At 36.3% G+C, this 15,051-nt stretch overlaps 1 protein-coding gene across 4 annotated transcripts in view; it reads left to right on the top strand.

Moving 5' to 3' along the window:
* Positions 1-15,051, top strand: part of WDPCP (WD repeat containing planar cell polarity effector) — a 293,475-nt gene that overhangs the window by 135,674 nt on the left and 142,750 nt on the right. For all 4 annotated transcript variants that reach the window (XM_027555613.1, XM_027555617.1, XM_027555616.1 and 1 more), the window contains exons 7-9: positions 3,954-4,068; positions 6,331-6,464; positions 9,977-10,168. In XM_027555613.1, coding sequence (XP_027411414.1) covers positions 3,954-4,068; positions 6,331-6,464; positions 9,977-10,168 — 441 coding nt within the window. The remainder of the gene's footprint in view (positions 1-3,953; positions 4,069-6,330; positions 6,465-9,976; positions 10,169-15,051) is intronic.

Below are 15,051 nucleotides of genomic sequence, written 5' to 3'. Positions count from 1 at the left end.
GGAGAGATACTTTCCTGTCTGGGCTAGCATATTCTTTTCCTGAGACTCATACTATTTTTTCCCCCTAATTCTGGTTATCGCCATTACCATATCCAGAAATATCTTTGGCACCAGTACTTGGAAACTTATGCTTCCCTATAGATTGTTTTTATAAAAATGTATTAATTAACTTATTAATTTGCTTATACCCTCTTATTCCAAAATCTGGTGTTAGGGCTACTTCTAGAACACATGACATTTGGAAATCAGAAATGATAGACATACCTTAATCCTAATAAGTACCCCAACTAGGTGTCAATAAGAGGGCTAACCTGATCTTATAACACATCTAAAGATTGAGATGTCCCAGAGCTCAGTTGTTAGGCCTCTTTCTCCTTTTTTTTTTTTTTTTTTCTTAAACAACAAATTTATTTTCTCACAGTTCTAGAAGTATGAAGTCCAAGACCAGGTTGCTGTGAGGGCTGGGCTCTGGTGAGACCTCTCTTCCTGATTCATAAACAACTGTCTTCTTCGTTGCCATTTGGCCTTTTCCTTATGTGTGCACATGGAAAGAGAGCCCGCTGGTGTGTCGTCTTCTTTGTAAGGACACCAGGTTAATTAGGTTAGGTCTCCACCCTTATGACCTCTTCACTCTTTTTAGCTCAGCTGGTAAAGGATCCGCCTGCAATGCAGGAGACCCCGGTTCGATTCCTGGGTTGGGAAGATCCACTGGAGAAGGGGTAGGCTACCCGGTCCAGTATTCTTGGGCTTCTCTTGAGGCTCAGCTGGTAAAGAATCCAGCTGCAATGTGGGACGCCTCGGTTTGATCCCTGGGTTGGGAAGATCCCCTGGAGAAGGGAAAGGCTACCCACTCCAGTATTCTGGCCTGGAGAATTCTATGGACTGTATAGTCCATGGGGTTGCAAAGAGTTGGACACGACTGAGCGACTTTCACTATTCTGTTCCAAGACTTTAAACACTACCATACATTGTTGATGACTCCCAAATATAATCTCCAGCCCCCACTTCACCCTAGACTTCAGACTATTTGATATCTCTACTTATATGTCCATAGACACCTTAAACTTAACATGTCCACACCAAACTTTTGATTCTCCCAATCTAAATTTACCTCTCCTCAAGTGTTCCCCATCTCAGTAAACCAAGTTGCTCAGCCCAAAAACCTTTGAGTTTTTCTCTTGTCTTCTACATCCAATTCTTCAGCAAGCCCCACTTGCTCCCCTTTAAAATACGTCTCAAATATATCCATGTACTATTTCCTCTAGCATTGCCATTGAGTTCAAGCCATCATCATCTCTCACCCAGGCCACTGCAGTAGCCTCCTAATGGTCTCCCTGCTTCTACTTTTGCCCTGATCCTTCCTTAAAATATAAATTATAATTCACTGCTGCTTAAAACCCTATGGCTTTTCCTCAACAAGGTCCCCTGACTACCTTGCTGACTCCATCCTCTGACATCCCTCTCACTCACTCCTCACCCTTCAAGGCACACTGGCCTACCTTTTGTCAGTTTTCCCAGGCACATTCTGACCTCACGAGTTTTTGCATTTACCATTCTAAGCCTCAAATTCCCTATCTTCAAGTAATCATATGACTTGTTCTTTCACTTCATTTGGATCTGTACTCAAATGTTGTCTCCTGAAGGAGACCTTTTTACTTCTTCATTAGTTATCTGTTTAAAGCAGCTTCTAGTTACTGGCAGTATTCAAGCATGGCTGGATCCTTGAAGGATGCCTGCAGAGATGCTAAAGAAGGAACTTCCATGTCATGTGGGAGTGGAAAATGAGACCAGATTTCCTTAATAACTTAAGGAATAAGTTATTATTAATAACTGGAAATTATTTAATCTTATCATGAATTAATTATAATTCTTTCTCTAAGCATTTAGTTAGCACCTCCTATGTGTCTGACATTGTTCTAGGCACTAGATAAGATAGAAAGATATAAAGAGATATATCTTTAAGATATAGCTTAAAAATATAAAGAGATATATCTTTAAGATATAGCTTAAAGATATAAAGAGATATATCTTTAAGATATAAAGATAAAAGTGGCCTAGCTAGTATCCATTAGGAACTAATAGTAGATAATGAAGAAAAGAGTTGCTTAAGAGTATGGGTGTAAAATTGTAGTAGATAAAAATAAATAGAAAAGGACAAATTTTAGAGGTGCTCTGAATAAATGGCAACCCACTCCAGTATTCTTGCCTGGAAAACCCCATGGATGGAGGAGCCCGGTAGGCTACAGTCCATGGAGTCTCAAAGAGTCGGACATGACTGAACAGCTTCACTTTTCTGAATAAATGAGGAAGAGACTGAATAAATGAGAGGAGGAAAAACTATTATAAGGGGGAGAACTAGATATGAAAGATGACCCTAAAATTGCCTGCTTGAGAAGGGAGAATGTAGGGGTAAAGACCACATGTTATATTGTTATGGGGGTAATCCCTAAAAGGAAAATATCAGTGTTAGTCATCAAGTATATGGCGTGGCTGGATGTAATTCATAATTCAGTAGAGATTAATTAATTTATGAAGTAGTTTGAAATTCTTGGAACAAACGTGCCTTCACCTTCTCTTATTAGTCTCCCATACCAATACAGTTAAGTTCTCCTTTCCCCTGCCTTCTGGCCCCTTTGGGGTAAATTAACGTGAAACTGACAGTTCCTTTAATCACATGATGAGTTTGAGTGAACTCTGGGAGTTGGTGATGGACAGGGAGGCCTGGCGTGCTGTGATTCATGGGGTCACAAAGAGTTGGACACGACTGAGCGACTGAACTGAACTGAACTTAATCACATGGGGCCCTTCAGTTTCTTTTCTGGTTCATATGCCTGGAATCTGTTAGACAGTAGGGAATAGTTGTCTTTTTTAAATATAATAATCACCTGGTCCCTCATGCTGCTCATTGTTCACACATGTCCCAGTATGTCTTGTCACAGAATCATGCTCTCTAGCTGGGACATGATGCCTAGGTAGGTGGGGAATTCCCCTGTTTTGTTTAAAATCATAGTTGTCTTTGGATTTGGCTAGCATGTTTGTGATTAGTTTACTGACAATTGGTTTTTTTTTCTTATACCATATGCTATTACATGATTCATCTGCTTTGAGTCTGTTGCCTTGAAGGTGAAACAATTTCTTCCAATGTTGATATTTCATAATCTCATAGATAACAAGCATACACATATGCATAGTCCTTTCAGAAGTTTTAAACATTTGGAGATGAATGAATTATACTGCCACAAATGAAAAGGAGCAGTATAAAACCATAATGGTGATATCCAGACATCTTTTGTTGGGTGGTTGGGTGAACAGTAATATTAATAAAGCCTGTGTACTTTACTGTGTTTATCTCTCCTTGAGAAGTTATTTCTGGTGTGTGGTACTTATTTATGAATTTTAACGTTTAACATTGTGCTTTAATTGCCTTGGATTTACATGTATTTTAATATTTTAGACATGATCTTTATTTCAAGGAGTTTAAATTCCAGATACATCATAATACTTGGTGTTAACATTGTAATGATGATTGCTGTTTACTATGTAGCAATCCCTATTCAAATGTTAAGAAATCTTCTTTTAATTACTAATATAAATAGTAATCTTTGAAAACATTTCAGTAAGACACATCACATCTCTGAATGCAGCACAAGGAAGTTTTTTCATAAACATGGTTATTTTCCAAGTAATTGAAAGGTTACACTTCTAATAAACATGGACTAAATTCGGTTTCTTCATATAGCACTGATCAGTGCACTTACTGTGTTCCACCATTTAACCACCTGTATTTTTTTACTCATAATGTCAGTGATTGTTTTTCAAAGAACTCTTTATAATTCCACGGTATAGATATACATGTACGTATCTGTATAAGTTGTACATTTGGGGAGAAATTTTTAAAAGATTCTGATTCTTGGTATATCTGCCTCCCCCTCTCTCTCTTTACCTGTTTTTAGCTCCTCTTTGGTTCAGGTGTGCTGGTGTCCCTAAGCCTTTCTGGGCCGCAGCTGGAGAAGGTGGTGATTGACAGAAGCCTGGTGGGGAAGCTCATCTCAGACACCATCAGTGATGGTAATTACCCCCATGTGCAAATCAATTGCCTGCATTAACAGTGGGCAGGAGAAATAGTGTGTCAACAGGTAGACTAATTATTACCACTAGGGACTTGAAAACACAAGTAATTGCTTGTAATAGCATAGTTACAACCCCTGGGACCAATACAAGTTTTAACTAATATTTAATGTCAAAGTTTTTGTCAATTGTTAGTATTCTTGAGTATTTTTTACTGTTTCCTTAAAAAAGTGAACATATTTTCGAAAGAGGTGGGTGTTTTGTTTGGTGTGTTGACATTTCAAATATTTTTCACTTTCACATGAATTTTGAATAAATAACCCCAATTTGTCAGCACAGCCACCTAGTACAAAAACAAAAACAAAATCTGTTCTTTGGCTCTTAGGATATTCTTTGTTACCAAAGTCTATGAATACTAACTTCTGAGAGAGTTTGAGCAGTATTTCTAAAAATAAAAAATCAATGCCAAAAATACCAGATAAATCTGAATCCTGTAAAGTGATATCACAGTTAGTATATAATTGCTACAAAGCACATAAAGACTTTAAGCCAATTATTGAAAAGGTAGCATACTGACATTTATTAATCCTTAAAAGGCTCTTCGCTGTACCAGCCTACCTATATAATTTAATTAAAACAACTGTTCCTTGTAAGATATAGTTATTTCTGTTTTATAGATAAGGAAATTGAAGCTGAGATACTGATGAACATGCCCACCAATGAGATACTGAGGAACAGCCCCAAAATGACTGAGCTGAAATTTGAACCCATTTTCTTTGCACTATAGTGTGCTGACTCCTAAAGTTTTAAGACTGCACTTTAATTCAAGGTGAAAAAAAAGGTCTAAGAAACAAATTGCATGTATGGCAAAACCAATACAATATTGTAAAGTAGTTAGCCTCCAATTAAATAAATTAAAAGAAACAGATTGCATTATCATTAGAGATTGAAAATTTACCATATCTTAAATTGAATAATCAAAGGAAAGTGTGGTCTAGTGGAAAGGACAGAGGTAAGATTATAGAAACCCTTCTGCTGTGTGTGCTCACTAGTATCTCTGAATAATGCAGACACAATTTCTTAGAGAAAAGCACTCTGCAGTGTGGCTATCAGTAGTAGTATTCCTGATAATGATAAGCTGGGGATAGGGTTATGAGTATGCCATTCTTCTTCCTTGTAGGATCATGATGCTAAGGAAGTGTTCCTGTGGAAGAGGTTCCATTTTTACATGTCTAATAATTGACCCCTTCATTGATTCTGCAAATAAAATAGTGGCTGTGATGATTTTGTCATTTTGGTGGTCCTCCATTAGAATTAAAAGGAGACCTCCAAAAGTGTTCATGTTGCTGAGATATCTTTTTTCACTTGTTTCTTTAAACCACAAATAATACATACATTCTCATGAGTAAATGATAACAATGTGATTTCTTGGCAGTTCTCCAGATTCTCCTGTAATTGTGTCGATCTACTGTGGTTACTGCTTGCACAGCCAGGGATATGGAAGTAAAAAAAAATATATAAAACATTCAATAACTTCTTTTTGCTGGGAACAATGTAAAACATTTCTCAAATTCCTACTACATGTTTTTATCAGTAATTTTTATAACATTAATGGCTCTTTATGTAACCCAAATTAATGCAAATTAATTAACTGTGTGCTTTAGAAATATAGCTGTAGAAATGTTTTTGCTAATCTTCATTATCACATATTACTTTATATAATATATTGGGTATAATATGTTTTAGTTCATTCAGCTAGTATACTTTCAGAAAGTTCATTGATGAAAATTTTTTTAAAAAATTGGTGGAGAACACTGATCTGTATCCTCTAATAAATCCAATTTATTCTCAGATGGTTTGTATCATATAAATACAGGATTAAAGGCTAAGTACAAATAAGTGTTTTTATCTTTACGTTCAGATATGAAACAGTGTTTTATGCTTTTCCTACCTTTATTCCAAATACATCTCACTTGTAGGTTGTCCCCAAATATCAGTGTATATTGAAATGGTCTCATGGAAAGGAAAAATATCAAATCCATGCATGATTAGATTGATTATTGTTGTTTCTTTCTAATATCTTTATTATCATTGGGAAATGTCCACAATGATATTTAGGAGACTTCAGTTATTTCAATTAATATTCATTTATCTTCTGAAAATAGCTTTTTGTAACATTTCAGTAGAAGAAACTATTAATTTGTTATTATTTTATTCTAACTTAGTACTTGATAGTATTGTCAAATCTTTTTTTTTTTTAAGCTCTTCTCACAGACGGCTTCATCATCTTATCATTTTTGGCACAAAACAAACTATGTTTTATTCAGTTTTCCAAGAAGATGAGCTCTCCTGATATAAACAAAAGACTGGAAAAGCTCTCAGCCTTGGATTATAAGGTAGAGATTTGAATGTATATGGTCATATTGTTAATTATTAAGGTATGCTAGAGTATTGCTTGAGTTGATGTTATGCTCTTTTTTCTTAAATGATTATGGATTTCAAAAAAACCAGAGTTATTCATAGTATAGGATTAAGCTTGATCAACTAGAAACAGTGGCCATCCAAAGTTTTCTTTTTTTACTCTCATCATGGGGGTCTAACAGTGGCATGCTTGGAGCAGTTTACATCATACTTACGGACATCAGAAAGATAATAGAGGCAAGTTACACATTTGAAAATGGTTTTCTTGCTGGCAGTAGTATGTATGCCATTCTCATTTTTCCCTAAGACCCCGTATCACTATTCTAGGCAAGGGTAGCTGCTCTCGCTTCCATTTCACAAGAAAGAAGACAACACTTTCAAAGGTTAATAGAAAAGTGTAATAAACAAGGAGTGGGAAGATCCCCCTTCTCCCAACATCAGCTATAACTGTGGAGAAAAATGCAAAAAGAAATCTCCTTCATGTGTTAGTCTCTTTCCCTTCAGTAACTCCAGGTAATTTGTTTCCTTGTATCAGGGACTTTACATCTGTTAAGGCAGGATTTTTATTTTAAATGATGTGTTTAATTTAAGTTTTGCCACATTACATTTTAACTGCTTGGAAGGCATACTCTCTGCTAGAATGAGTATCTCATACATTTTCCAGGCTGTTTCAGTTCAAGGCCTCTTTTCAGCAGTGACTTGTGTTTGCAAGATTGATCCAGCCTCTGTGACGTGGATTTGAGACAGTTCACTGTTCACTGGGAACAAGACTGATATACAGCTTCCTTAAAAAAGATGCACACTTAGACTGTACCAGGAGTATCTATAACAAGGGCAAAGATTCTTAAAAGCTAGCTTTGTGGCCTGAAACTGTGTGTGTGCGTGTGTGTTTTAAAAGTCTAATAGTATTTGACCTAACCTTTTGCCCTTTTGGGTTCTTTTGGGTTATTTCTTATTGTGACTGAGTTAGTAGTGGTGTGGGGGATTTAATTTTATTTATCAGAAAAATCTACTCTTATAAAAAAGATTTTTAACATGGGATAAAATACATTAACTTTTTCATCATGGTAATAAACTATAATTTGGTTTTGTTTGCAAGCCTTGTATAGCTTCTATAACACTTTGTATAATATTGATTCTTTTAAACTGAAAATCTGTAGTACTCATATATTTTGTCTAGTAAAAAATGGTTTAACATTCCTAATGGAATACTATTTTCCAGAATGGCTAGCTTCCCTTGAAATGTTGTTAATTTACTAATACTGGTCTTTAAAATGCACCAGTATGCATTAATTTTAATGCATTAACTATTAAAGTAACTGTTTTTAATGTATTTATATAAAATTTTGTATGCCTACTTTCTTCATCTTAAGTGTGGTGGGTAGTTTGGCAGTCTTCTCAGCTTAAGGATAGTAGCTCCCCATTAATGAGAGCAGAGAGAAACTGTTAGGATGTCATCTTTTCTAATGAAAAGATGTGAAAAATAGACTGAGTATATGGGCCCTACACCTTGAGTAGGGAGTTAAGTATTTGTTCATTCTGTCATTAGATATGAGAAATTAAAAACATGAGCACTCCATGTCATTTCTTTACATTAGAGAAGAAGTAGCCTGCTTTCCTCTGGAAACCATGGATTTCATTTTCTAGTTCAATATTTTAAATATAGGTATTTAATATTTGATAAAAACTGCCATTTATCTATTGGAAGGACATTTTAAGAAACTTGTTCATTTCACTTGCCCTCTTGACCATTGTGATAGAATAGTAAACCATTAATACTCGAAACAAACATTAAATTTCAGATAACATACATGATTTACATTATGTGAGGATTGAAAGTGGCAGCCTCTTGTTTTAACTCTGTTTTCTTATATAGAAGTTCTTAAGTAACATGTGTAAGTGCCAGGTAGGGTGTCAAAATAATGTTTGTGTATTTTTAAGGACTTAGCAATTTCATTGTGATATTTCCTTCAAATAAGAAGATAGCTGGTTAAAATAGTGATATTGAGAACTTAAATGTAAGAATTTGCACTTTAGAGCGTATAGTAATTTGTGTTGTCTGTCATTGCCCATTTGGATTTTAAAACAAGGAAATAGTGTAGAGTATTACAATCCTGCTCTTCTTTACAGCTATATCATAATTTAGTTCTTTCAGACTGAAACAGTTTTGGCAGAGAAAAATGGAAATATCATGAAATTATTCACCTTTAGCAAGTTTTCCTGTCTACATTTTAAAAATCCAATTCATTTAACAGTGAAGGGACAGTGCAAGGAGTTAAATGTTTACCATGAGAGAACAACACTGGTAATTACTTTGATTTCAGTTCCTTTTGATGTGCATTCAGAGGATGAAGAGGTCAATAATATTATGGCCATGCAAATAGAAAAGGGTTCCTTTTGACCATATTAAAAAAAAATAGCAGAGGATTATTAAAGCATTAACCTTGATTTTAATGGCCTTGGTTGAGTGGTGAGATCACAATTTGGATGAGCCTGATTATTTACTAAATACAATACATAAATGCAACGGGTTCTTAACACCCATTGCACTCTGGCATTATCGCATTACTGCCATCCTTTGTTGCCTTGCAGACAGGAATATGAAAGCAATCTGTCATGTAGTGAGACTGGCTCCAGAAGCATTTCTCTGATAAGAAGACCCCCTGCCCTTTGCTAGTGTCTGGTCCAGTAGGCTTAGCCATGCGCTTAATCCCCAGAAAGTGGTTCGATTATTGCTGACCAGCAATGGCAAGATAGTTTGGTTTTTTTTTTTTTTTGCTTCCAAGCTATCAACCTTCCATTAATTCCTTAAGCAGAAATACGGTGCAATCTATATTTCCTTGGCATGTGTCACCCAGATGGTGCCGTGCTTATGTTTTCAAATAACCATGTTCCAAAATAACATAGTTTGAATAATAAATTCTACAAATCCGTCCTAAGAAAGAAAAGCATAATTCTCAGAAGCTGCATAAACTTTTACGCATGATGCTGTGGCTTATCCCTTTATGCAGAATTTTTGTATATATGTCTTTAAAGCGATATTTGCCTCAAGTTGTTTTTCCTTTTGTTGTTGTCAGTCATTGTTAACATGTTATGTCTTAAACAGTAGTCCGACACTGTTGGTCAGCAATACTGAACCTGTCAGTTAATATAGCTGGTCTTAAAGCCTATGTGTGGGTTGATGCTGTCAAGCAACCATGACTGTACATTTTGGTATTGATTGGGATTGCTGTGGCCAATTCCTCCCCAACTCACATTTTTCCTTTTCCTTTCCTCTGCTAAAAATGGGGAGAATTTTGAACATATGTCTTTTTTATGTATGTGTCAAAAGAATTTGGTAAATTCTGACACCTCCTTAAGCACATGTTTAACATGCATATTTACTTGCATTTATCTACATTTACAGATGCTTTAATTTTTGTAATACTTTGAGGATTTTGCCTTTTAAAAATGATCCTTGTCTTTTTTTTTTTTTTTAAACCATTAGATTTCCTATTATGAAATCCCAGGCCCAGGAAATAGGACAACACAGCGTCATCTAGCTATCAATTGTGTTCAAGATAGAGTTGTTTGCTGGTGGCCACTGGTCAGTGATGATGCTTGGCCTTGGACCCCCATTTCTTCTGAGAAGGATAGAGCCAATCTGCTGCTCCTGAGTTATGCTCAAGGAAAGCTGGAGGTAAATCTAAAGTAAATATATACATTTTGTTGAAGAGAAACTAAAATAGGGTTATTAGTTTTCTATTCTGAAATAAGTGTGAATGCTTTTTAAAATCTATAATTTGTTTTCCAAATATTCAACAAAAGTAATTACATATGAAATGGGATCCTTGAAAGTATCACATCTGGAGGATCCACTGACAGTTTCAGGACTCGCCCGAATACCATAGTGATTAATAGCACAAGCTTCTGGGTTCAAATCCTAGCTCTGCCACTACCTACCTCTCTGTCCTTGAGCAGATTACTAACCTCCATGTGCTGTGGTTTCATTATTTGAAAAACAGAGTGAATGAAAATATCCAAGTTAATAGATGCATTTAGAGCAATAATGATGTAATACTATTATTACATATATTAATTAATAATCTCAATTACTATTGTGATTCTTGTCATTATTAGTGCTGTCATTACTGTTTGCTCATGATTTCATGCCTTTCAAAGCTGTGTTATTAACCACCTTCTTTAAACATCAGTTAGTCAGTCAGCAAACAGTAGTCAGATGCCTGTTTTCTATAAGACTCTGTGGTGCCAAACCATGGCTTGGGGCAAGGATTTGTAAGGAGGGCCTTAGAGGAGCAGCCTTCTCAATCTAGTGTCCTGCCTGGGACACAAACACCAAAAGTATTAATCTAGGAAGTGTATATGAGATCTCACCCTGTCTATTTCTGAAAATGTTCCGTCATCATTCATTATCATGAACCTGTGGATATTTTCATCTTGTATCAGTACTTTGAGTCTGAAATTCTGTTTTCTTAATGTAACTTTAAATTGAAAAAACAACCTCCTCAACGTGGTTTTTCAGTGGGTAAAATGGTATGTTTTGTCTAGGTAAAATTGTATGTTCCTGTATTTTCTCTAAATCCATTATCTTTTAGACTTTAAGAAGTATTTTTCAGAATTAGTATTCTGAGATAATGAACAAGTACAAGTTTTCCCTATCCCCCACTTACCTCTTCTGACTTTATAAACTTACAGGCTATCTCTTAAGGCTGAAGAGCCCTTTTTAATTAATTTACCTTTTTCTGGAACTTTTCCAATTTTGTTGTAGTAACTAAGACACTTTTAATGCTCCACGTATGGATTTTGTAAGGATAAAGAAGTGCTTTATTCCTATTCACTTCCTGTTTGTGCCTACCATCATATTGATCTTGGATCTAGAAGCTAACTGAATAAAAGACCTAATCAAAATGACTTCATGTAATAAAGCCAACTAGAATTCTTTTAAATGTTCTGTCTTACAATAAAAGTAAAAAAAAAAAAAATAGCATAAATCAACCTTTAGTTTTACAGTACACAAATTACCTTTATTGAAATGAACTTATTACCTGAAATTAGGACTGTTTGAAAAGGGTATATACATATGGTCCACATACTTAATCTCCCCGTGTCTAGTTTATGGACTTTGTGGTTCGATAAACTTCAGTTTGCCTATTGGTTGGGCCATATACTATGTGACTTGAATGAAGTTTACTCCTGTAAGGTTCAGCCTGCTTTTAACTAATGATACAGTCTTTGGTCTTGGGTAGATCACCTACCCTGACTGTAGTTTTCTAATTTTTAAAATGATGGATTTAAACCATATGGGTCCCAGGCAGCTCAAAAAAAAAAAAGTGCTCATCTGAATTCTGAAGCACAGGTCTGATTTTGCCATTGCCTGTTCAAATGCCTTCATTAGATTTTCAGCTAAACTTAGCTTCCGCACTGAAAAGCACTCCCCTGCCCCGACTGGTTGTGACCTACTGTTCCAGTGTTATTTCTTTATACAAATCAATATTCTAGCCAAATGATGTACTCACTGCTTCTTTCTCACCTTCTGCCTGTACAAATTTGAAGTAGGAAATGGCAACCCATTCCAGTATTCTTGCCTGGAAAATTCCATGGACAAAAGAGTCTGGCAGGCTATAGTCCATGGGGTTGCAAAGAGTCAGATGCAACTGAGCATGCAAGCAGTGCACACCTGTACAGATTACAGGTATTTCTACCTGAAATGCCCTTCCTGGGCTTCCTGGGTAGCTCAGCTGGTAGAGAATCCCCCTGCAATACAGGAGACCCTGGTTCAATCCCTGGGTCGGGAAGTTCCCCTGAAGAAGGGATAGGCTACTCACTCCAATATTCTTGGGCTTCCTTGATGGCTCAGAAAGTAAAGAATCCTCCTGCAATACAGGAGACCTGGGTTTGATCCTTGGGTTGGGAAGGTCCCCTGGAGGGAGGACATGGCAACCCACTCCAGAATTGGGGCTTCCCTAGTGGCTCAGACAGTAAAGAACCAGTCTGCCACGCAGGAGACCTGGGTTCAATCACTGAGTCAGGCAGATCCCCTGGAGAAGGGAATGGCAACACACTCCAGAATTCTTGCCTGGAGAATTCCATGGGTAGAGAAGCCTGGTGGGCTACAGTCCATGGAGTTGCAAAGAAATGGACACGATGGAGCAACTAACACTTTCACTCTCTCTCTCTTCACATCATTCATCAGCTGTTAAGCATGAGCATGGAGTAGCTGTTGTTTAGTCCCTAAGTCCTGTACTACTCTTTTGCAGCCCCATGGACTATAGCTCACCAGGCTCCTCTGTCCATGGGATCTCCCAGGTAGGAATACTGGAGTGGGTTGCCATTTCTTCCTCCAGGGGATCTTCCTATTGCAGGGATCAAACCCATGTCTCCTGCACTGTCAGGTGAATTATTTACCACTGAGTGACCTGGGAAGCCCTGACCATGGAGTAGCACTGTATTTCATGCCAGAGAATATGAATACAAAGCTTTCCCTGCCTGCAAGGATCTTAGTGTCTACCAGTGAGAGACAAATATGAAAACACATGTGTACACTAAAGTGTTAAAGTACTGTGGATAGAGCATATGTTAGCAGTACAGGAGACAGTGGGAAATGATTGTTTTTACCTAGAGAGAGAATAAGGGGGGAACTTTCAAAGAAGATTTACAACTTGCTCAAGGTTGATACAGAGAAGGCAATGGCACCCCACTCCAGTACTCTTGCCTGGAAAATCGCATGGACGGAGGAGCCTGGTAGGCTGCAGTCCATGGGGTCGCTAGGAGTCGGACAGGACTGAGTGACTTCACTTTCACTTTTCACTTTCATGCATTGGAGAAGGAAATGGCAATCCACTCCAGTAGTTCTTGCCTGGAGAATCCCAGGGACGGGGGAGCCTGGTGGGCTGCCATCTTTGGGGTCGCACAGAGTCGGACGCAACTGAAGCGATTTAGCGGCCACAGCAGCGGCAGCAAGGTTGGTACACAATTTTACTTTTTTTTAGTTACCATCCTAAGTTTCATATCAAAATTGTACTAGCCTTGTGGAGTGATTTGACAAGCTTTTCTCTTTTCTCCTCTGTGAAACAGTACCAAAAGAAATCATATAATACTTGAATGTTTGGTAAAACACATAAAAGCGTCTGGGTGTGCTGTCTTTCAAGGAAGATAGATTTATTTTTTATCACTGATTCCATTTTTCAACGGTTGTTTTTCAGGAATTCTGTTTTTTCCTTGAGTCATTTTCCTTATTTTGTGTTTTTGGAAAATTATCCATCTTGTTTAAGTATTTGAATAGATTTTCATTAAGTTTTATATGATATTTGTACCTGATTTTTACTTATCACCACTGACTGCATATATTTATCTTAATATATTAAGATATATAATAAATTTTTTTGTCAAGTAGCTTCTGTCTTAGATTTGGTCCTTTCAATCTATCAAAATTAAATTGTTGGAAAAATTAATAAAGATTTTTTTTTCAGAACCTCATGTGAACTTCTATATGCAAAAAAATGAATGTCTTTTGGAATAATTGTCTGGGGAAATAATTGTTTCTTTCTGTGTGTATGAAGACAGTCTTTAACCATGAATTGTAGCATATTTTTTAGGAAAACATGAACTAAAACTACTAGTCTATAAAGGTAATATTCAGGCATATATCTTTAAATATTTTTCACTAGCAATCAATAGACTTCTTAACGCTAATCTTCAGAATAAGAGATACAATATACTCTTAAACCCTAAAAGTCAGACTACAAAAGTAGCTACTTTATAAAGAAGCAATTTAATCTTTGTATCTATTAAATGACAGAATTTTAAACAATCATTTCTCATCCAAGTTCAATCAGAAAAGACAATAAGCTTTTATTTGGACTGTGGCAAGATCCTAGAGTAGTGGTTCCTAGCCTTGGCAACACATTACAGTCACCTACAGAGCTTTTACAAAGGGACCCACCGAGACCAGTTACATCAGAGTCTCCAGAGGGGAGGTGACATCAGTACTCTTTTACAGGTTTCCTAGGTAATCCTCATGTGCATCCAAGTTAGAACCACTGCTTTACAACAAACTAAAAAAATTGTTTAAAGCCATCTCTTTTGCATAACAGACCATGGAAAGGATAAAGCCCACATACTGAACCAAATGAGTGTTCTAATAGTAGACTCTAAGTAGAAAATTGGCTTACCAAGCAGCTGGAAAAAAAAAACAAAGGAAACATAGAAATAAGCTCTCTGTGACTAAATTATCTGTCTTTCAAAGGAGGAACATTTTTAAATTTATTTTATGGATATTAGAAAACTGCAGGTCTAATTGCATACCACAGAGCTCTAAACAACAGTACATATCTTAATTAGAAACAGAACAAGAGAGATTTTTGTTGTCTAGGAAAAAAAATTGTTTTGAAAAATATACAATAAATAGGATGAAGAAAAACATTTTTATCTATAAAATTCATTTAAAAATAGCTTTCTGTGGTTTTTGTGTTTACTATCATACACAAGGTAGTCCTTTTTATTTAATACAGGACTTCCCTGTAGCTCAAACATAAACAAACTGCCTGCAATGCAGGAGACCAG

Source organism: Bos indicus x Bos taurus, chromosome 11 (assembly GCF_003369695.1).
Source record: "Bos indicus x Bos taurus breed Angus x Brahman F1 hybrid chromosome 11, Bos_hybrid_MaternalHap_v2.0, whole genome shotgun sequence".
Taxonomy (NCBI): Eukaryota; Metazoa; Chordata; class Mammalia; order Artiodactyla; family Bovidae; genus Bos; species Bos indicus x Bos taurus.
This window is presented reverse-complemented; position numbering and strand designations above follow the sequence as displayed.